Raw genomic sequence first — 21382 nt, 5'->3', positions numbered from 1 at the left:
TTGTTTGCAGACCGAGCGAGGTTAAACCTTATCGTTTCTTTGTCTTCATGAACTCATTGGACTTTGGAATTTGGGTAAGAGTGATGTGACATACTCTAGAGTTTGTTTCTAGCGTCGCCAGATATCGAGTAAAGGGCTAGGTAAGTAGTCGACTCCTTGCATGTTCACAGAAATGTTGGATCTTTTACCAGAAACCAAAACGTGCGATCTCATGAATGTGACGTGATGTTTCTTGAAACCCTAGAGAGACAACGTGATGGAAGACTAGGTTTTAGATGTTTCGAGGCACTTACTTTTCGTTGCTAAACTAAAGCTATGACCTGTGGATATTGTGAGAGCATGACCAAGACCCCGGGCCAGTCCCCACCGCCATGAATCACGGAAGAGAACGTGTTTCTCCTGGAAGATCTTCTCCCAAGTGCAATGAGACATTCACAGGGGTCGATATCAAGACAGACACTACTGACGATGCGTCACGGCCCGCAACGTCATTTAGTAAACGAAGTCAGACACTTGTATAATTCGACTACACCAAGCCAATTTCACTGTACTTTCTTAAGCCAAGTCCTACATCAACAATCGCTTCCCCATCTACCAGCCCAAGAACGAAACTATTCGGAGCATGTTAGTAGTGACCAGACAAGTACAGAATGATGCCGGACCTTTCTCCAATGAATTGCCAATAGCCGTTATTGGCTGGACGAATGATGCACGGCAACTGTCCTCCCGTGAAAACACAAATTCGATCTCCGACCTTTGCTACATGGGGGGCAATACCGAGCCTACCTTCTGAAGTAATCATTAGTCGGCGGGAGAAGATACCACCCCTTTCTTTGTCCAATATCTCAATTAGAAAGGTTTCTTCGTCTTCATTTCTTGGAGGAATGCACAGTCCACTACCCGATATCCTACGAGCAAATCCTCTACTTGCCATCTTCTGATTCTCAATATCAATTTTGTCAAGCTCCATAACAATTGTGCGCCAGAAATCTCTCGGGCAATAGTCATTGGCCAAAGTTTTCCAGTCCTTGAGGACCGATCTAAGAGACTTTTCGTGTTGGAATACCTCTTCCCGGCTGGGAGCAGAAGCTCCGATCGCTGAAATCCCATCCATGAGAATGCCTCGCAATATCAGAGCTTTGTTATTCTCAGAGAATCGCAAGGTCAAACCCAATGTTAGAGGCTCATGACCACCAGCGTGGTAAAAGGGTCGTAGCACCCCTCGTTGCAATCTATATGCAACACGGGTCAAGACTAAGTCGCGTACATTCAGCGTCAAGTCTCTAACCCACGAAGGCAGCTTTCGGCTTGCTGTGTCGTCTCTCGACTTATGCCCTGTAACCCACCCTAAGCACTTCAGATTACGACATTCCTTCAGGACTTGTGCGATACAGGTTGTATTGACAATAGCATAATCCAAGCTGTAGGTGACTTGTAAGGGTGATGGTGAATCGAAGAGGCGAAGGAGACCAAACACTTTGTCTCGTGGATCGGTAGCTAAAAATTTCTCAGAAAGCTCCAGTGCCTCTAACAAAGACAGTGAATATCCGGTTTTCTTGCCTGTGTGCAAATAGGTAAGAGTCATGGCATTTGACTCCGCCGCTCGCTGGAAGAGGGTCAACGTTTTCTCAGAGAAGCCTTTTTCGGGATTTCGATCTCTTTGGTATCTCATTTGATGAAACTCCGCCGGACTGATGCAGTCAATCAGGCGTTGGAGAACAGGCCATGACAATTTGCCCGCCCCGTGATAGATGTTCGGATGATTCTTGGCTAGTGAAACCTCCTGGATGATCCAGGTTCGGGTCCACCACGGCAGGGTGAGGAAAGAGGTCAAGTGGCAGAGACCATTTCTGAAATCCGTGTCCTGCATTTTCTTCCAGAATCCGGTACGACGGTCGACCCACCCCGGTTCGCTTACAGACTGAAAGAGACAGGGGATGAACTCAATGGCTCGACGAGTTTCCTCGGTATACTCTCCTAGCCAAACGGCAACTTCGAATGCATTTGAATAGACGGCTCCCATCTGGGAGACCTAGAATTCTACATATCAGATCTTTGCAAATTAGTTGATGGTATCATGTTGTTGAGCTACCTGGCAGTTCCTTTCATCAATATCGAGCTGATTGATACAGATGGCGTCTACCCAGATTCTCCTACATGTATCTGAGCACCTCAAACGTGTCAAAGCACGGTGAAGATTTCCTCGAACTGGAAAAAGAATACCGTCGATTGAAATTGACTGATTTGGAGGATCAGTCCCCCACGTATAAGACAGTGCGTCATATGGTTGGCTCGGCGGTAACTGTTCTCGTACGAGGCTGCATTCGATTTCCAGCCATGGCTCGTGGCCTGGGTGGAGAAGCAGTATCCGAAACTCTCCGATGTTCACGGGTTCGTAAGGGAAGGGTTTAGTTGCATTCATCGTTCCAGAGATGAGGCTTTCGTCGAAACCGCGTTGATGAAATCTAAACTTCTGAAGATCATCTGTAGTGCTTACTGAAAGATCCAATTGAGGCAAAAGTGAGGCTGCTGGGGTACGCGAACAGTGTCACACTGTGGTTTGCTTTAGCATGTTGCCTCAGCAATATCCACAGAGCTCTAGTGTACGGCAATGTGTTCTGAATGTAACATGGATGACAACAGTTTGAAAGGCTACAATCTACGTCCTTCAGCTCTCGAGGCGGAAGTGCCAGACAGATCCTCCGGTTAAGACGCCGGCATGAGAAGCAACACATTACACAGTTGTTCTAAAGAAGAAGATATGCACGTTCACCGAGTACAAGTCTGATGTATGACAAGTGGAAAGTGCATAAATAAGAAGGCTGAGAGGAGTTACATATCATACAACGGCAAACAAATCAAAGTGAGGTGTTTAATGCAGGCATCCACTTTGCTGAATGGGGTTATAGTGCAACACACAGCAATGACAGTCTCGCGTGTGTTGAATGGAGTAAGTCAAGAGCGACCTGACTCAATTTCGCAGTTTGATTTCTGGTCTCTTCTGGGTTTCTTCTGGCATCAACAGAGACGGATCCTGAGCCGGAACTAAACCTTCCTGATTGGTAGGAGAAGCGAGGTTTGAGCCTACTATCCTCGGATGCTTCAAGCTCCACTTGAGGGTTCCTTCTTAACTTGAATAATATAGTGCACCTTGTTCTTTTTATTCATCAATTTGCGTAAATGTCAAAAGTTCAGAACTTCACGTGCTTTATGTCACCCTGATATCCTCCTGTCCAGATACTATAAACTGTCCAAAATGTGGAACCTATTTACCATTTTTTTACGCCTAGCTTCTTCCTAGGCTATCTGCACCTTCTGAGATGTCGCTAGCCTATCTCTGAGCAGTACCCCACTTCGCCTTCGAGGTACCTAGGTAGTTAGATAGAATACGATCACGTGACATCAAGAAACGACTTCTCTGTACCCCAGGAACGCAGGATTACTCTAAGTAGTAACACTTACTTCTCAAGTAAGAGGTACTATTAAAAAATTGCTCTTTCGAATATGTGACACTGCAAACGTACTTGAAGTGCATCTCTGGGGATTCCCGGGACCTAGCTTTTGCCTTCAACGTACCAAGATTCCATTTGTTCCACGTGATTGGAACCATTCAAAACCGAACTGCCCGTTCTCCAACCATTTCTATCATAAGCTGATAAATTTACAATTTAATATCTTCGTTGATGAAGCTGAATATTGATAGAAAGTTGGAGTAAGAACAAGAATACCAAGTCCTGTCAAGATACTAATTATACTCACTTTGACGTAGCATGATTGACTGATATTGGAAGGTGAGTGTAAAGTGGAAGTGGTAGGTCTGGGGGATTATTGTGGGAAGAGAGAGTTGATATTCTTGCGCAATGGGTTGGCTGTGGATTGCCTTGGTAAAGATCCTGTTCGGACTGTTTCTAGGAGTGACATGTTACATGAATCGGACACATGCACTGCAGCTGCTCTAGATTTTGGTGGTCTGACTGGGATTGAACGCTGTGTACTGCCTGTATATCTACCATTTGATGACTTTGATCTAAGAACAACTCTACTTTTTCTTCAATGGCTTACATGTCGAGCGGTTATTGTTGTGCCGAATCGATCCGAAGTTCGAACTGTAGGATAAGTTCTACAATGCTTACAAGACTCTATCATTTCAGGTTCCCTCAAGTTTCAAAACTCAAAGTATGTGAAACGTATGTGAAACGGAGGATATGGAGATAGTTTTATTTGGCGTTTGCACATGGGGCGGACTTGGTCATTTGAGCGGAATGGTAGAGGGAAAGGGGAAGTGCGAGAAGGTTACGAACACGTAAAGCTAACAAAATGTCATAACTCGAGAGCCCAAAAGTGGAATTGAAAAGGATAGAAGCCATCCAATCTATTAAAACAAACTCTGGCGCCTGGGATTCTACGAACGAAGTTGTGTCATTACCTTTCTCAACTATTAGATGATCTGAGCCATGTCCCCCCGTGACAACATTCACAAGGGCCGACATCAAAGAGATAAGGACTATTCGCAATCTCAATCAAGCCATCATCAGAGGAGTCTCGTGGCTCTGGTCCCGGGATATTGTAAGCCAGAATATACTGCATGTGTTCCAAAAATGGCCCCTTCGCTCCGTATGAAGGGCCACGACCGGATTCTTCGCTTGCTAGCCAGCTTGAAAGTGCGCCATCGCGGGCGAGCACTACATCTACGAAAGGTCAGCTAGCCATATCTTGAACAAAATGCGCAGGGAACGCTGGTTGTAACGTACTTAGCAACTTCAGAACCTGGACTGAGTGCTTTTCTAAATCCCAATCTTGATCAACCTCATTCTCCGACTGGTTCGGTGAAACACAAGCCACAATATAGTCTTGGAACCTACAGTCCCGCTCATTGACACCTGGGATGAAGCTCGGTATATTGGAACAATTGGACGCAACGAGGACTTTCATAGCCCCGCCTTCATCCCAAACCGAGATGCCATGTTGCTTTTTGAATTCCAGTTGCTGATCGTAGGAACGACCAATATGCAGGTGACGAGATACTTCTTCGAAGCTACTGAACTTCCCGGAACATTCAATGACATGCAAGGTAGCTGATCCCGGTGACTTCCAGCTTATATGTGAAGGATCTTGCTCGGAAAAAAATGTGATTGTCCTTGATGTATCCGCACTGCGGACGATGAGTTCATTTGAAGAGACCGCTTCTAGCTCGAAGCTGTGCGTAGAGTCTCGATATGGTTCTTCCCGAAGGATGTCTGCCTTTACAAGGTATTAGTAGATAACAACGACACAGCACAATGATGTGCTGTGAGAAGAGTATGACTGACCGCCTGTTTTGCGTCCACGAATGGGTCATTAATCGCAGCTACAACAGCATGAGGCCAATGGAGACTGGTGCAGAAAATGGCTCGGCCGAGTGAGCCGAAGCCGTTAATACCGATCTATCTATATATCAGACATGGCGAGATGAGTAGAGTGTATTTCGAGAGCACGGGGAGGCTCACTCTGAAAGTGTGGTCAAGGTCGTCAAGGATCACGTCCACTTCGCGAAACTCGTCAAAGGGGAAGAAGACCATAGCTGAACGGTAATAGTGGTGATCTTGTTGTAGAAGAGTAAGCTGCTCAGGGTATGGCTGATTAGCAGACGGATGTTCTTGAAGGATCCATCTGCTATAGTTCAAAAGTTCTGGTGTCACACGAAGTTGTGGCTTGGAGGTTGTGGCTCTATTCTGTTGCCTGTAGAGCTTGATGCAGGTGGAGTGCAGGTGATCAGGAAGTGAGCACGAACCTCCTTGAATTGGTGATCTTATATTATACGTTGAATGACTAAGTCTATCCCGATCGAACAGCTGTGTTGGTGTCTAAGACTGCAGAGCCTGCAACGAGAACAGTGACTAGCGTAGGTATCGCCCCAATTCAAATGGTCATGGTCAAGAGGGCCAAGCCATTGCTGCCTCCGGCTAAAATGGCGAACTAATTTACGTAGCGCGCGCTGTTACGAACACAGTAGGTGTGCTTTGTTAGCCCAGTGCAGCGAATTGGGACGTCCCGTTGGGAATAAGCGGGGTTGGTAACATAGTGTAGATATGGTGAAATTAAGCGATACTATGTGAAAGGATGTCGCTGTAATGCTTTTATGGATCATTTCTGTGAGGACCTCACTCAGCGATGCGAGCCGAGCTATGTATGTTTAACTTTACTCACATCTATCCAAAATTACCTTGTAGGTGACTCGAGCCTGACGAAAGCGGTTGAACCTTATATCAAATAAGCTCAATATGAACTTGATGGAACCGTGCCATTCTATTCATCCTCGATGCGCCAAGAATGGGCCCTTGCAGAGAATCCCAGGCATCTGCGGCATGCAGCTGCCTCCATATATGACAAGGACAATCGTTTGACACTAGTACCACCCTGTGCACCGGAAGAGACTCCCCAAACAGCTGATGTAGCGCTATAAAATCGTCCGAGTCGCCTGGGCAGAGGACTAGCTTTCGGAGAAATGCTCCGGAATTCTTCACAGGCTTGACTTTACTGTTAAGACTTTGATGTGCTTAACCATCAATAGACAGGCAGTCATAATGTTGAATGCCAATAAAATTTCACTGCCACTCAAAAACACTCAGCGAAGACCGCCTGACTAACCCCAACTCAGATGCTCTGCTGTGCCAGACTGCTCCAACTCTTCCCTGGTCCTCTCTTATCCTCCTTTACTACATGCCTGTCTCCCCTCCACACTAGAACCTGCATAGCCTGAGCAATCATGACTTCCGGCGAAGTGGCTTGACTGTATCATCGACGCCGCGCTGTTTCTTCTCCGGGCCGTTTTTCGACCACAATAGCACCGGTTTATTGTCAAAACCTTTCCTAGGGTCAATTCGCCAGTTACGTTCGACCTTTTTGTTCTTGGTCAATGCTGGAAACTCCCATCCAATCCATGTGAGATCCTCTGGATTTTCGTGCTTCTCGCCTGGCTCCTCATCACTCTTAGTGAAGAAGGCTATATCACCCTTGCACTCCTCTGGAAGCGCTTGGCTAATAGTCCGAGGCATCAACAATGAGCCTATGCTGCCCGGTCCTCCTTTCTGACCCATTCTCCTGTTCAAAGAATTTGCCTCTGCAGTGACCCAGTCTTTCTCAACAGCATCTTTATAGCCTACACATGGTTTCCCTTTGCTGAACTCATTGGACTTGCATGTGCAGTATTGTCTGATGGTTGTGATGGCTTGTTCCTCATCCAGATTCTGTTTCAATTCAGCTAACACGCCGTTTCACAGCTGGGGCCCATTTTCATACCGCGTAGAAATACTGTCGATTGATGTTTGCCTCTAGGATTGCTTTTTTTTTTATAACTCTCTAGCCTCTGTGATGCTAGGAGTATTGTTGTTGGCGCAAACCCACTTGTTGCCTTGTTTCGTGCATTGCCCACGCTTTTGCAGGCTCCCCGATCCAAGGTTTGTCAAGTTGAACTGGGAGGTTGGAAAGTTTTCGAGCGCGCGTTTGTCATCTTTCCATCTACTGCTTTCTCGCGTACTGGGAAGTACTCTTGATGAAGAGGGTGAGATGACACCAAGTAAAGTCAGAAGAAAGAAGAATGAAAAGACAGAGACAAAGATATGAAACTGAAAGTACTTCATGCCTGCTGTGTTCCGCTTGTTACCAGCAGTATGGCGATGACCAAAAAGGGTGGGAGACCTCCAGGTATTTGACCATTGCTTTACAAATCAACCTGCCTGACCATTTAACTCTCGTATCATCAACATAACAATGAAATGCAGCTAAGTTGACTTGGCTGAAGTTCTACTCCATGCCTGTTATCAAATGGTAACCTCAACCAGGCAACCCATATTCCAACATCACATTGTCCGTCTTGCATGAGTTAATTAAGTCGACCACACATAATACCCATGCCAGTAGCTTCGGTTGTGATCACACAAGCTAAGCTGCCTTAGCGGGTCTTCCAACCAAGTCAATTGCCTATATCAAAATGCACCTTTTACTGAAGAAGGTTTCTCCGCACGCGAATCACACACGCCACCAACATACATGATTGTATTTGGTGTACTTTGCGATCTTGCCAAGCTGGTAGCTGAGTCCTGGGGATTGATGGACAAGGAGGTTGTTCCCAAGCGAGTTCGAAACCGAACTTACGCCAGTACCGCTATTTACAGTCCTATCCAAAGGTACCCGGGTAATATTAAATGTCACAGCTTGATGCTACACTGAGAGGTTATTATGTACTGAGCTTCGACTTCTGACGAGGTGTGTTGGGAAAGATACATAGGTAAGTCTCTTTCGCGTTCCTGACGACGTCACTTACTTGTGCTACATCTCACCTGTTATTCTAACTTTAATCATTGACTCTGTACATTTTAAAAGCTACGTTTATCGAGTTCCAGTGCTTTTTTGACTCTTCGACCCTTAATCGTTCCGGTTCGACCATGTGTCGTCGTTGAGATGTGGCCTGCTTGTGGTGAAGCACAGGCCACTACGTCCCACTGGAGGCGGCTCCCGGGAAAACACCTGAATCAGTAACTCCGGGTGACTAAGGGGCACGGCACGATTACGCGCAGGGCTTAGCTCTAAGTTGGGGCTATGTAGTAGCAGTGCATTGACGGTAAACAAGTGCGCACTACCTAGGTAGGATTTGTTGGTTGGAAATCTGATAAGCGAGGATGCAGTACAGTATCTATGGAAGCGAGCTCGCTTCTTTATTTACCCGGCATACGGAACACCTATGTTTGCGGTTTAGATGTGGCATAGCAGAGCTTACCAAAATACTTAACAAGACCGTCATAAGGCTCATATTGGCGCCTTGCATAATTCGACTCATTAGAGGCTGGCCAAGCTGATAGCTTCGGCGCTTGGAATGGTGATGTTGGAGAGAAACAATAAGACCTGAACCTTGTTGCTAAGAAAGTAGTCTTTCAATCCCAGTTTAAGATACCTCCAACTCGGAAAGTACAGTCTCAATAAAGACAGATCAACTGTGACCAACAAAATAGCTTATGGAACTTCATCTGTAGGCACTGCCGAGTGGTAGTCTGGCGAGGTACTACCCCGCTGTTGGTGATTGGAAGATACACAGAGAGGCTGCATTGGGTGATTGCAAGCCCACGGAAAAATACATGGAGATAGGTATGGACGGGGAACACTTTTCGTCTAGCTTCGTAGCCGGCAGGAATCATGAGCGAGGTGACTCCCGTTCAACCTCTTGGTACCCTCTATGTGATAACCCTCAGTGCTCCCATCTCTGCTTTCCCCTTCAGCATTCCCTTTTCACTTCCACAAAACATCTCATTCAAGAAATATTCTCACCATGTCTTGGCCACTTTCTGGTGACCAGCGCATCGCTATGATGCTTCTATTGTGTATCGTTCTGATTATTTCTCCCCTGGCAGCAGGTCAGAACCTGTCTGTCGACTTTTCATCTGCAATAGCACAGGAAGTCTCTATTCAAACTGAGCTTATGCCGGGAAACCTGAGCAGTCCGGTTCCACTCCCTCCTAGTGCTGATGGCATTCCCAACTACGACAGTATCTTGAGACTTGCAGCGTCAATGCCTCCATTACCGGTGACGCTAGGCGAGCCTGTTGTCAGCGATATCAAATCTGATGTTATTCCACCCGAAAACAGCAACGAGTCAGAAACAGAGAACACTTCCGGGCACTTGGATACACGACAAGATGTTTTGAGAGTTTAGTGGTTGGAGACTCAATGATCCATTGCCGCGAGGGCGACTTCACCTGGCGGTACAGATTACTAGAGTGGTTCAATTTCCAAAATATCGCAATACGTTATGTTGGACCATATGCTGGTACAAAGGCACCTCCTGCACCTGGGCCTCCAGATAGACCTGCATTGTACAGAGCAAATCCCACTGCATCGCCTCCTAATACTGACGGCGGGTACAATCTAGGCATCAAGTCTTTGGGCAATTTGTGGGTGAAACCTGCCCCATCCACATTCACGATAAGCTTCTAAATATTTACCCAGAAAACATTTTGCTGTCACTGGTCGTGCAGCCTCAACTGATCAATATTTGATCGAAAAAGTTGCAAGAGACTATCCAGCTGATCTTATGTTGATTAAGCTCGGTTTTAATGACCTGGGATTTTATTACTCCGACGACAAAGGTTTGATTAGTAACATGCGGAATCTGATTAATAATGCACGCCGCGTAAGACCTACCCTACGGGGGTTTTCATGCAGATAACGTCTGTAAAGTGTCTGCATTTTATCTTTGTTCCTAGTAGTAGTAAAATACAGACAAAATTGAGATAATATCTGCTATAAGTGTGTCTAAAAAGTGCAGATAATATCTGTAATAGATACATTAAAAAGCATAGATAATTTAGTATGTATCACAGACTTTTCATGTTTTAATATAAAGTTAAACACAGACCTTTTACTACCTACCTCCGGAACACTCGGGATAGAGGGAGGGAGACCTACCTTAGGAGGGGGAGGGAGGTTAAGAGGGGGACTTACCTTAGGAGGGGGAGGGAGACCTACCTTAGGAGGGAGGGAGACGTACCTTAGGAGGAGACCTACCTTAGAAGGAGACTTACCTTAGAAGAAGACCTACCTTAGATTAGAGGGAGAGAGAGAGAGTAGGAAAAGGGAAAAGAAGGAAAAGGAAAAGAGGGGGAGGAAATAAGAGGGGAGAAATTAACTTTATTAGTTAGAAAACTCTTAAAATACAGATAATAACTATATTTCCCTTAAATTACAGATAATATCTGTATTTTCACTCTAAATCTCTAAAAATCAATTAGAATCAGAGAATCTAGCTAAGAAAAATACAGATAATTAACTAAAATACAGATAGAAAATCCGTCTAAAAAGCCTATTTACAGATAATATCTGTAGGAAGTGCAGACAGTGTCTGTAAAAAAAAAACCCGTAGGGCTAACATGCGTCGGTAAGCTTGATGTGTGTGCCCATGGCACGTGCCGAACATTCCACTAATACATGCTTCAAGTTCACCGAACATTTATTGGTGGTCGTGAGAACCTAGTCAAAATGACAGACTCTTATAACCGCATGTTAAAGTCTCAAGTCAGAGAATGGAGCACGCCTTCATCCCCAGTGAGCCATATGAAAAGTCTCTAATTGCCACAGCTCAGCTAATCTTTCTCGTAGGTTACATGGGCACCAGTTCGAGAAGAATACAATTGCGGGCCTCAATACCCAGATAACTGTCCTGCCGCATACGACGGCCTTCATCCAAATGAACTTGGTGAGTATCAAATTGCTCGCGGATTCAGCCGAGCACTGGTCAGTGGCCTAAGAATCGGGAGAACGCCGCTCGAGATTCCAGGGAACATACCTTCAAGGTCACTGCCTACGCCAGGGAATTTCCGAATGTTCTCTTCTGATCTTGGTGTTACGGCTACTTGGGATAAAGGTATGCTTACCCATCGACAGTGTGGTATCGGTATACTAAACCCTCACTAACACCGGTTTGCAGTTTATGGAGTCTACTCATACGATGTGGAGTACATAATCAATGGTGGGGCTCCATATAACTTCTCTCCCGGAAGTGTCGCGTCCAATAGGTGGGATTCGAGATGGGCTCTTGATGGCTGGAAGTACGTTTTTCGAGTCTGCCGTCTTCACCAGACTATATATAGGACTGTAGTGAAGCGACTGACATTGTGTGGTGTAGATATGAGGTTCGAATTCGATCGAGCGCAGGAAATCGCAAAGGCGCATGGACTGCGTGGTACTCTGCCATAGCTCGCCCTCATACAGCATCGGCACCAACCAATGTTGTCACCCGTCCTACTGCGAATGGGATAGACGTCACTTGGACGGCATCTACAGGCTCGTACAGTGACACAGTATCACAGTACAACGTCTATTTCTGGGACCAGGACCAGCCTTGCTCGTTTCTTCTACTTGGAGGTTTCCTTCCCGGCGGCTCTGCATCCCTTGTGGACCTTGTCCCCGGCCACAGGTATCTCATCGCCATCGAAGCTTGGAATGCCGTAGGTGCTGGTTTCCCACTTGTAGCCAGACGTGCAGTGCCTGGACGTGGTGGATTGTACTGATCCGAAGACGGTGTCAGTCTGTACAGAGACAGTGACTAGCTTCTCGGCGACGACTACCACCTTTACCCACTGCGATGAGGTTACGGCTTGCGATGCACAAGGAGCGACGAAGACAGTGACTGAGAATTGTCAATGCACAGCATGTTCCGACGATTCTGATTACGATCCATTTTTCGTTTACGAAGACCAAGGACCGGTGTTCAGAGACCCGCCCACATATCCATCTGACCTTATCGTCGTGGTTGCCGGAACGACCATAATACCAGAAAGTCCTTCTGAACCAACTTCAGAACCACCTCAGCCGACTCAACCTACTACGCCATTGTGTATCGCAAGCAGCAGTAACCCGGTTCCAGGTGGATTTCCGGTTTATAACTATGTTGCCTTCTTTCCGGGTAAGTTTAATCTCGCCGGCATTTATATGAAATCGTTGATAGATCTTAACATGATTTAAAGTTGATACTTGTCAACAAGGTTAGCCTATCGCGGATCCGAATATTGGATCTCCGCCAGACTTTTGCAGTATCCCACGAGATGAACCTGTGCTGGACTACTGTGACTTCAAGGGAAGGTTTGTAAATCAAGGTCAGAAGTATCGTGAAACAGGGTGTGCATTGTCCGTTGAGATTAAGGGTAGCGTCTACTCTGACTATGAAATTCCGAAGGAGGGTGAGGAGAAGGATTTCTGCCGTTGCAAAGGGACCAATTGGACTGGTCTGTTAATTTTCAAAGCATTGCCCTCGTTTTAAATGTATGAGTAGTTAAGAAATAGATTCGAATAGTTGGAAGGGGGTTAATGACATAGGGTCATGTAAAGGCTGATTGAATGCTCAACATTTCACCTATTACCTCATTGAGGATAATCATGAAAGAATTCTGGCAAAGGTTTGTTGCTCTATGATTGGCAGAGAGTCAGAAAGGCGTTTCACTCAGCAACTCGTTACTATATCTCGCCTCAATTGCCGAAAACATATTTTTACACGGGGCAGCACGAAAGCTGACTAGCACGTGCGTCCTCCAGGTTTTGCTGGCTTAATTAAATGGTGTCCCTTGAAGCGTTCTCCCCCTTGTAAAACAGTGTTTCTCGTCTAGCAGCTGTGAGGGCAGTAAAGAGGCGAAGTGGATTTAGTTGGGATATGAGAATATTACCTTGGTGAAGATGCCCATGCGTCACGGCTATCTTCCAGTAGCTGAGAGGAACGATCTTCAAGAATCTTCAAATCTCGATATTGACCACAGAAGCCCGTTGAACGTCCATGAGGCATTGTTCTACATAGAATCCATGAGTCATGGTGTTTAAGCTTGACTACGCACTGACCTTGGAGAGTATAATCGAAGGTCCGGCCAACTTGCCTTGAGTTGATACGAACACTATCTGGGACAGAATATACTTTCACTATCAACGGCGAGCTTTCATGGCTTTATGCAGCTATTCTAGATATACACAGTGAATGGAGTATCTTATATCCACTCCAATATTAATCTCAGACCTTGAAATCAGCAAGTACAGTTCTGGGGCTCAAATGTTGAGCTTTTCGATAGATAGTGAGATGAGAACAACATCACCACTTCTAGAAACAAAGACTAATCTCGATTCCACATACTACAATCGATGGCTTAACTCTAAAGAGCGCTTGGTACCTTAAGATTTGATAAATAAGATCGTTGGGGACTAGCATTGAGATATTTCATGCATACAAGAGGATGAAAATGGCAAGAACTGACGATGCTTCCAGACTAGACAACAAATATCTAAATTGGCAAGATGCCATACAAGAAGACAACAAAGCCAACATGCGAGTAACCCACAAGAACTTATGGATGGATTGAAGGCTTGAGGTAGCGTCTGGTTCTGTAGCTTTAGGATGGTTGTCATCTTAATATTGCTGCCAGCAGAAGGGCGGAAGAAACATGACCGTAAGGACCCACAGCTACTTTCTCCTCGGATAATTTGGGTGAAGTTCAGAAACCAGCTTGAAAACATGGAAGTTTAATTGGACTTTCTTACTAAGGTTAGAGAGAACTTTATGTTCAGAAAGGCCGATCAGTGTTCGCTTTGAGCCTGACCAAGGCCATCAAATATTCTCTCAGGACTTCAATAAATCCGAATTCCGACAAAACATCAGTTACTCAGTTTTAGACTCGAATCCATGATTACGCTGCTCTTCCTGCAGCTTATGAATAGCGTCTTGGGAGCCCGAGAACATATCACGTTACGTTGTTACCCCGCCCCCACCATCAAGCTCCTCAGTGACCGCCCCTCTTCTGTGACGATCTGACCCCTTGGCATCTAAAACAAGACGGGAAGGTCAAAGTATCACCGTCTTACCCGCTGCCATGTTGTGGTGTTACTTTCGGCTCAACCTGGGCATCCGAACTCTGATCTCAAGACTCTGGGCAATAGCATGACGGCATGCCGATGAGGGTTTTGATTCGTTTTGGGGAACCAAGCCAGTCTGCCTGGGAACTTGCAGCTTGGGATTACGAAATAATGGGACTCCGGATCAGCCATATATGATCGGGATGGCTTCTCCTAGACATCAAAGCGAATGCACATCATCCTCGTTACTCTTCGGGAACGTAATTTTCACGCCGAACCAAGATGTATCGCTTTTTACTCTCCCTCTCCTTAGCAACTGTTACACTTGCCTGCTTGCGAGAATTCAACCAAGCTCCGAAACATACTCACCGCAAGCGCAATTTCAGGCGACAAGCTGCCTTCCCACCCGTGCTCACCGATCAAGAAACCACTCTTGTCAACTCTTTTGACAACAATACCATTGATCAATGGTCCTACTACTACACGCACGAGAACAAACTTGCCGGACTCGGCCGTGCATCAGCTCAATGGACAGCTGACAAATGGGCGGAGTACGGGTTCCAGTCTCGTTTGGACGAGTATGAGGTCTATCTGAGTTATCCCGTGTCTGCTTCCTTGCATGTGACTTTTCCGAATGGGACGACGCAGGAGGTCAATATCAAGGAGGACGTTTTGCCAGAAGATGATGTTACAGGCAGACCAGATAATCAGCCAACCTTTCACGGATTCTCGGCCAGTGGTGACGTTGAGGCGGAATATGTTTATGTTGGGTGAGTAGAGTTTCAAGCTTAAAAAGATGACAACTCACTAACGGGTATCAGACGTGGACAACAAGTTGATTTTGAGCGCCTAATTGAGCTTGGTGTCGAACTTGAGGGCAAGATTGCCCTTGCGAAGTACGGGGGCCCTTTCCGGGGTCTGAAAGTCAAAAACGCTGAAGAGCATGGAATGATCGGAACTGTCATCTTCTCTGATACTGATGGTGATGGTGAAATTACGGTTGCCAATGGCTACGAAGCATATCCTAGTATGTACTATCCCTCGTAGTGAATGGTCAGATTTGTTAACCATCACATTCAGATGGCCCAGCAAGACATCCAAATGCCGTCCAAAAAGGCTCAGTTCTCTTCCTATCCACCAACCCCGGTGATCCCACTACACCAGGCTACCCTTCCAAGCCCGGGTCTCCGTGTACAGGGACCGAAAACGTGATGCCTCAAATCCCATCCATTCCCATCTCTTACTCTGCTGCACAGTCCCTCCTGCAAGCTCTTGACGGGCACGGAACACCCGGAGCTGAAGTTAATCGAACTGCTTGGGTTGGGGCCCTGAACGCGACGTATAGCACTGGACCTGCGCCGGGTGTCAAGCTATCTCTTCACAATCTGATGGAGAGTAACATCACGACTATATGGAATGCAATTGGATGGCTTAATGGAACCAATAGTGATGAGACGATTGTTGTGGGCAATCATCGTGATACGTGGATGATTGGTGGTGCAGGGGATCCAAATTCTGGATCGGCGATCATGGTTGAGTTGTCAAAGGCGTTTGGAAAGTTGCTTGGGTCTGGGTGGAAGCCGAAGAGGAACATGCAAGTGATCTCTAAATTATTTCACACAGTACAGTATTGACTTGGTGAAGTGTTCTAGCTTCTTGGGATGCCGAAGAGTATGGTTTGATTGGATCCACTGAATGGGTCGAAGAATACATTAACTGGCTCACCGAGACTGCTGTCGCCTACTTGAACATCGACGTCGCAGTATCTGGGCCACGACCATCTCTTTCCGCTACTCCCGAACTCCATAAAATTGCATTAGAGCTTTTCGAGAAAGTCATTCATCCCAACGATGGAGCTTTTAACATCTCACTCTATGAAGCCTGGAACGAAGCCTCTAATGGAGAAATTGGGGTTCTTGGAAGCGGAAGTGATTATACCGCGTTCTTGCACAAGGGGATAAGTTCTGTAAGTACTTCAAATATCTTCCCCCACCTCAAATCACAATTCCATTAAAATCATGTTCCATACTGATGCACATTTTACAAACAGCTCGACGTCGGATCCGGCGGCGGCCCCACAGACCCAGTCTGGCACTACCACTCCAATTATGACACCTACCACTGGATGTCCACATTCGGCGACCCAGGCTTCCACCTCCACTCCACCATGGGCCAATTCCTCACGCTCCTCACCTACCACCTCTCATCCGACAATCTCCTCCCCCTCGACCTCCCCAACTACGGCGTAGAATTACAAGCCTACTACGAGGACCTCCAAGACGTGATCTCCTCCGCCTCCTCCCCCACCAATTCCACCTCCAGCTCCAACTCCACACTCGACACCTCCTCCCTCCTATCCGCCATCCAAACCTTCCAAGCCCGCGGAAAAGAAGTCAAAGATCTCGAACAACAAGCCATACTAACCAACAACAGCGAGCTAATCACAGTCGTCAACCACAAATACCGTGATTTCCAGCGCGGGTTCGTCTCGCAGGGTGGATTACCGACGAGGGAGTTTTACAGACATGTTGTTACGAGTCCCGGGCTGGATACCGGGTATGCGGCTGTGACTTATGCGGGGATTACGGAGGCTGTGGAGGCGGGGGAGTGGGATGTTGCGAGGGAGTGGGTGGGGAGGACGGTGAGGGGGATTGAGAGGGCGAGTGAGATTATTAAGACATAGGGAGTGAGGGGGGTTTACTGGCTGGCTGGCTGGTGGGTGGGTGGTATGGTGGTAATGCCGAATTGGGGGGGTTGTTAGTGAGGACTAGAAAATATAATTAGTGCTATATAATTCCAATCTTGAATGATATCATAATTTTCAATGATCACGCGAGTCTTGAACGGACTCGCAAAGAGGGTGACCAGTGCTGGATGACCAAACAAATTAAGCGAGATTGTGTTCCCTCAATCCTCGGCACGGTCAGCTCCTGTAGCATCATATCTCTCTAGCTGCCCATTTGAGGACAATTATCAGATTAAAAAAAAGCTGCATCAAAGCATGAAATTACATCCAACCCAGTCCGGTCCAGTTCAATCCATGATTTGTCGGCGATACCAGGCCAAAGATCCCGACCAACCCGCGAATATCAAGAAAGTCATCTATCTGTATGACAACATCCTTTGAAGAGCAGAAACAATATACATGGAACCAGCTCGACACCTGCCATTGCTCACAGACAGCTTCAGCAGCCAGCGAGACAAGAGCAACTAACGGCGTATGAATCTGTCTGTCTTCCTCCTATGTTGCATTGGTTGACGCGAAACCAAGCTACCTTCTCCGCTGGGCAATGGTTTTGATTGGTCGAACAGGCATAAGAGGTTATTTACGTGGGTGTGGAGGTGAGTATGGCTGTCGGAATGGGGTTTGGTGTCGACTTTGCTGCAGGTAGTGGTGGGCAGAATGGTTGTATTTGATGTTCGATGAACTTCTGTTGCTATTCGCTCTTGGTGGTGTTTAAGAACAGATATTTCTCAGCTCTAAATATCGTGTGAAGGAAGGTCAAGATCAGGAAGAAGAGAAAAGATGTTATCTGTCTGAGAAATTTTGAGGATGTGAGGAGGGTTTGGTATAGGTTATCACAGGAAGCTCGCTGTGAAGGTAACACACAAGCGAAAGGGATATCATATCATTCACACCATTAATACTGTGTAGGCAGGTGACCTGTTTTCCTCTGTATCGAGCATGTAACACCAAAGTATATCACAATTACCAAGCAAAACTATCCTCATGCAAATCAATCCTCGTCCCCCCCTCCCCATGCAACCTCACCACCTCCCTCCTCACTCCATCCGCCAATCCCCCCGGCGCGCAAACCAAAACCGCCACCCTCCTCACCCTCCCCACCTCCTCCTCTACCACCTTCGCAACATCCAACCTGCCCCTCCCCACACCCTCCTCTCCCTCTCCTTCCCCCTTCACCACCCCCTCACCCCCAGTACAAGTCCACCTCATCTCCACCCCCCTCTCCCTCGCATCCAGGGGAATCATCCTCCTTACAACACTAGCAAGTTCTCGCTCGCGAAAGCTCCACGTAAGAACTAGCCGCGAGGCTTTTATAACAGAAGTGGCCCCCGAGCGTCGCGCTTCAACGAAGAATTGAATGTAGGATAGTAAAGCGGTGATGCCGATTCCGCCGCCAATGCAGAGGATGGTGTCGGCGTGCGAGAGGTCGATGGAGTGCCCGTAGGGTCCTTCGAGTGTGAGGGGGAGGTAGGTGGGTGATGGGGGTAGGGATTGCGATTGTGGGGAGGAGAGGGATGTGTGGAGGGAGGAGGTTAGGCCTGACATGGGGCGGAGGAGGAAGGTTATACTGGGGCGGGAGGCGAGGGCTGGATGGGAGTGAGACTGGGTGATGCGTGTTGTTGTGGTTGAGGAGTGTGAGGCTGGAAGCGAGGATGTGGAGTCGGAGTCTCGGACGGGGGCGGTGGTTATTTGGAGGTCTTTCTCGACGTCTTTGTTTGTCGGCGTTGTTGCGGTCACGCCGGACTCTTGATGTGTTGCGATATTTCTAGACGGTGTAACTGAAGTCATGGACCCGGTATCCCATCCCGCAATGGAGAAAGGATGATTTTCCCAGAATCGACCTGTGGATGGGAAATACAAGAATGAGTGTTGCCCGGGCTTGTAATTCCAGTTCTTGGAAGGGTAGACGGTGAGTTTCATGAATTTTCCGCCAGGGGTGAGTTCGGCTACTGCTTGGGTGGTGGTCGATCCGACCATGTTTCTGTATACGATGATAGCCATTCTGCTTAGACGTTCGAAGCCCCAGAATGCGATGGCTATGTACAACCAGACTTCGTAGCCCCAATTATAGGTGAAGCGAAGAACGACGTGGTACCAACAGCCTACCAGCGCGATGATAACCATGATGATGTGTGTGACAAGGAAGATCTCGTACTGGAAACGCCGGATAGGGAGGATTGAGAAGGTGATGGCGAGGCAGAGGAAGATGGTACCAATTATGCCCCAGTAGTAGTATGGAAGCTTGATATTGGCGTAATATTTTGCTGAACCACCGCCCCAGAAATCGAGATACGTGTATATGATCGAGTGGACGACAGCCTGCACTGTCGCTACGCGAGCTGCCCAGCGGTGGAAAGTCAGACATGTAGTTTGACTGAGGCCTGTGAACCAGATGAGGGGATTGTTGCGGCCAGCGAAGAGGATTGATAATGCGATGTTGGCGAATGAGAGAACGCCAGTTCGGTTGGTCACGTAAGTTGAGATTTCGGATTTGGAGTCTGCGAACCAAGCACTTGAAGATTGTGGGAAGACTGATTTGTATGGTACAGCGGAGAAGATGAGGTTGAGGAAGACGTAGATGAATATGATGAGGGAAAGTAGTCGTGATGGGGCGTATCCAATGTCTGGTGATGTGTTAGAGGAGTTTGGTTAAGTAATTGGAAACATACTGCCTGCGAGAGGTTGCTGATGCTTCCCGTTGAACAGAGCAGGTAGCAAGAGAACTTTTGACAACTTGATTGGAATCATGTTCCCCAAGCCCGCAGCACTGAATTTCATGTACTTTCCAGCGAGAAGAGTAAATCCTACTGTGATAGTCATGATAGCGACCCTGGTGTTTGTCAGCACAGTTCAAATGCTAGGACAGGTCCAACTTACGAAAGCTGAGCATGCGTTTCCTCTTGATACTCAAACTCTTGTAACGTCTGCCGATTCATAAAGTACATCTCGTAGTTTACCAAACTCGTCTCATTCAACCACATCGCATCGGCCTCCAACTCCGTCGTGGGCGCCGTAGCAGGCAGCATCTCTTCGTATACAGCCGTGTCAGACATCGAAAGCTTGCTGTACGCCTTGGCGATCTTCTTCTCTCCCACCCCATCAATTCCACAGCGGTCTTTCAAACAATACGCCAAAGTCTGTAACCAAGGCATGTTGCTCGCCACGCACTCCATTGATGTCGTCGCCTCGACTTCTTCTCCCATATCCATCCGCTTGAGAAGCTTCATGTCCATACCCTCCATGTCGTGGTCCCCGGTTGAGAAAGTCGTGCAGTTGAGCCAGAGAGAAGCGAGGGAGTCGTGACACGCATATGCGCAGACTGGCTTGTACATGCTGATTCCCATACCGATGATACCATGTTTAACAGCTACAGCGCCCGAGGACAGCTGTGCGAGCAGGACAAGCTGGGTAGTGAGATGCATGGCTGAGAACGGCGAAGTGTTCGCCAGTGAGTTTGTCCTGGTATGAAGGTTCTCGCGTCGCTAACTTCACCAACACATACAAAGGTAAACAATAAACACAACCAGAAAAATCGAAGCAAGGTAAGATCGTCCGTCTGACAAGCAGAAAGCAAGACCCAGATCTTATAAACAGCCATCTTATCTACCCAGCGGATAAAAACGTGCTCATTCATGGGTAAAACTTCCCCACATCAGTGCATGGATCCTCGGCTCGTCGCTTGGCAGTAGTAGCTGCATCTGAAAACCCGCTCAATCGTTCTCGTGTGGGACCAATCAGAATGGTAGTCAGCCAAACAGATTCTGAGAATTGCCAATAGGGACTGAAGGAAAGGGTTTTATTATGGAGTGGCGAGATCAATAATGGGGTCGTGTCCGTGGCCTGGATTCCGCAAGGAGCTGTTATTTGCGGCTTTGTGCTAGGACCCTGGAATCTGGAGCTGGTTCTGGGGAGGAGGCCCGAGTCACGTGACTGAGTTGGTGTTGCGATGCCAAGAGTGTGAGCGTAAGCCACAGAGAGGATTTGAGCTGGTATGAGAAGTGAGTTATAGAGCTCAAATATCTGTGTTTGCTGTAATTGGTGAATAGTTAGCGCTCTGGTTTCGCGTCTGTGTTGGTTGGCAATTTCTGTATATCTCTTGGGTTGCTGTTGGTTAGAATCAGTCGACGTTTGATTTGGGCTCAATACAGCGCAATTATTTTTGGAATGCGAGCTTGAAACCTGGGTCGTATAGAGTGTCAGTAGGCATACAATAGATTATTGTATAATGAGGTACTGTGAGTGGCGTTGGATGTTGACAAGTGTAACAGAACGATATCA

The 21382-nt window shown here is 47.1% G+C and overlaps 7 protein-coding genes across 7 annotated transcripts; 3 read left to right on the top strand and 4 right to left on the bottom strand.

Moving 5' to 3' along the window:
• Positions 1 to 625: 625 nt before the first annotated feature.
• ONS95_014384 (uncharacterized protein) lies at positions 626 to 2023 on the bottom strand (the record flags this gene model as incomplete). Its single annotated transcript, XM_058508032.1, has 1 exon — positions 626 to 2023. The coding sequence occupies one exon, from the start codon at positions 2021 to 2023 to the stop codon at positions 626 to 628; it is 1398 nt and encodes a 465-aa protein (XP_058355712.1).
• Positions 2024 to 4365: 2342 nt separating this feature from the next.
• On the bottom strand, positions 4366 to 5860 carry ONS95_014383 (uncharacterized protein). Its single transcript, XM_058508031.1, has 4 exons — positions 5487 to 5860; positions 5310 to 5423; positions 4752 to 5241; positions 4366 to 4688 (listed from the first exon to the last, which is right to left on the bottom strand). The coding sequence occupies exons 1-4, from the start codon at positions 5556 to 5558 to the stop codon at positions 4432 to 4434; spliced, it is 933 nt and encodes a 310-aa protein (XP_058355711.1). The 5' UTR covers positions 5559 to 5860; the 3' UTR covers positions 4366 to 4431.
• Positions 5861 to 6743: 883 nt separating this feature from the next.
• On the bottom strand, positions 6744 to 7076 carry ONS95_014382 (uncharacterized protein; the record flags this gene model as incomplete). The annotated part of the gene is made up of 1 exon (XM_058508030.1): positions 6744 to 7076. The coding sequence occupies one exon, from the start codon at positions 7074 to 7076 to the stop codon at positions 6744 to 6746; it is 333 nt and encodes a 110-aa protein (XP_058355710.1).
• A 2225-nt stretch (positions 7077 to 9301) lies between these two features.
• On the top strand, positions 9302 to 9685 carry ONS95_014381 (uncharacterized protein; the record flags this gene model as incomplete). The annotated part of the gene is made up of 1 exon (XM_058508029.1): positions 9302 to 9685. One exon carries the CDS (start codon positions 9302 to 9304, stop codon positions 9683 to 9685), a length of 384 nt encoding a protein of 127 aa, XP_058355709.1.
• Positions 9686 to 10966: 1281 nt separating this feature from the next.
• Positions 10967 to 12870, top strand: ONS95_014380 (uncharacterized protein). Its single transcript, XM_058508028.1, has 5 exons — positions 10967 to 11073; positions 11128 to 11392; positions 11456 to 11576; positions 11654 to 12433; positions 12518 to 12870. The coding sequence occupies exons 1-4, from the start codon at positions 11008 to 11010 to the stop codon at positions 12036 to 12038; spliced, it is 837 nt and encodes a 278-aa protein (XP_058355708.1). The 5' UTR covers positions 10967 to 11007; the 3' UTR covers positions 12039 to 12433; positions 12518 to 12870.
• A 1414-nt stretch (positions 12871 to 14284) lies between these two features.
• ONS95_014379 (uncharacterized protein) lies at positions 14285 to 17054 on the top strand. Its single transcript, XM_058508027.1, has 5 exons — positions 14285 to 15128; positions 15180 to 15385; positions 15439 to 15952; positions 16003 to 16324; positions 16409 to 17054. The coding sequence occupies exons 1-5, from the start codon at positions 14641 to 14643 to the stop codon at positions 17039 to 17041; spliced, it is 2163 nt and encodes a 720-aa protein (XP_058355707.1). The 5' UTR covers positions 14285 to 14640; the 3' UTR covers positions 17042 to 17054.
• A 156-nt stretch (positions 17055 to 17210) lies between these two features.
• ONS95_014378 (uncharacterized protein) lies at positions 17211 to 21315 on the bottom strand. Its single transcript, XM_058508026.1, has 3 exons — positions 19982 to 21315; positions 19774 to 19934; positions 17211 to 19728 (listed from the first exon to the last, which is right to left on the bottom strand). The coding sequence occupies exons 1-3, from the start codon at positions 20524 to 20526 to the stop codon at positions 18068 to 18070; spliced, it is 2367 nt and encodes a 788-aa protein (XP_058355706.1). The 5' UTR covers positions 20527 to 21315; the 3' UTR covers positions 17211 to 18067.
• Positions 21316 to 21382: the final 67 nt, after the last annotated feature.

The sequence above is a fragment of the Cadophora gregata genome (assembly GCF_030347475.1).
Source record: "Cadophora gregata isolate MNR1 chromosome Unknown scaffold_9, whole genome shotgun sequence".
NCBI classification, from domain to species: domain Eukaryota; kingdom Fungi; phylum Ascomycota; class Leotiomycetes; order Helotiales; family Ploettnerulaceae; genus Cadophora; species Cadophora gregata.
Note: the sequence above shows the minus strand (reverse complement) of the source record. Positions and strands in the feature narration are given on the sequence as shown.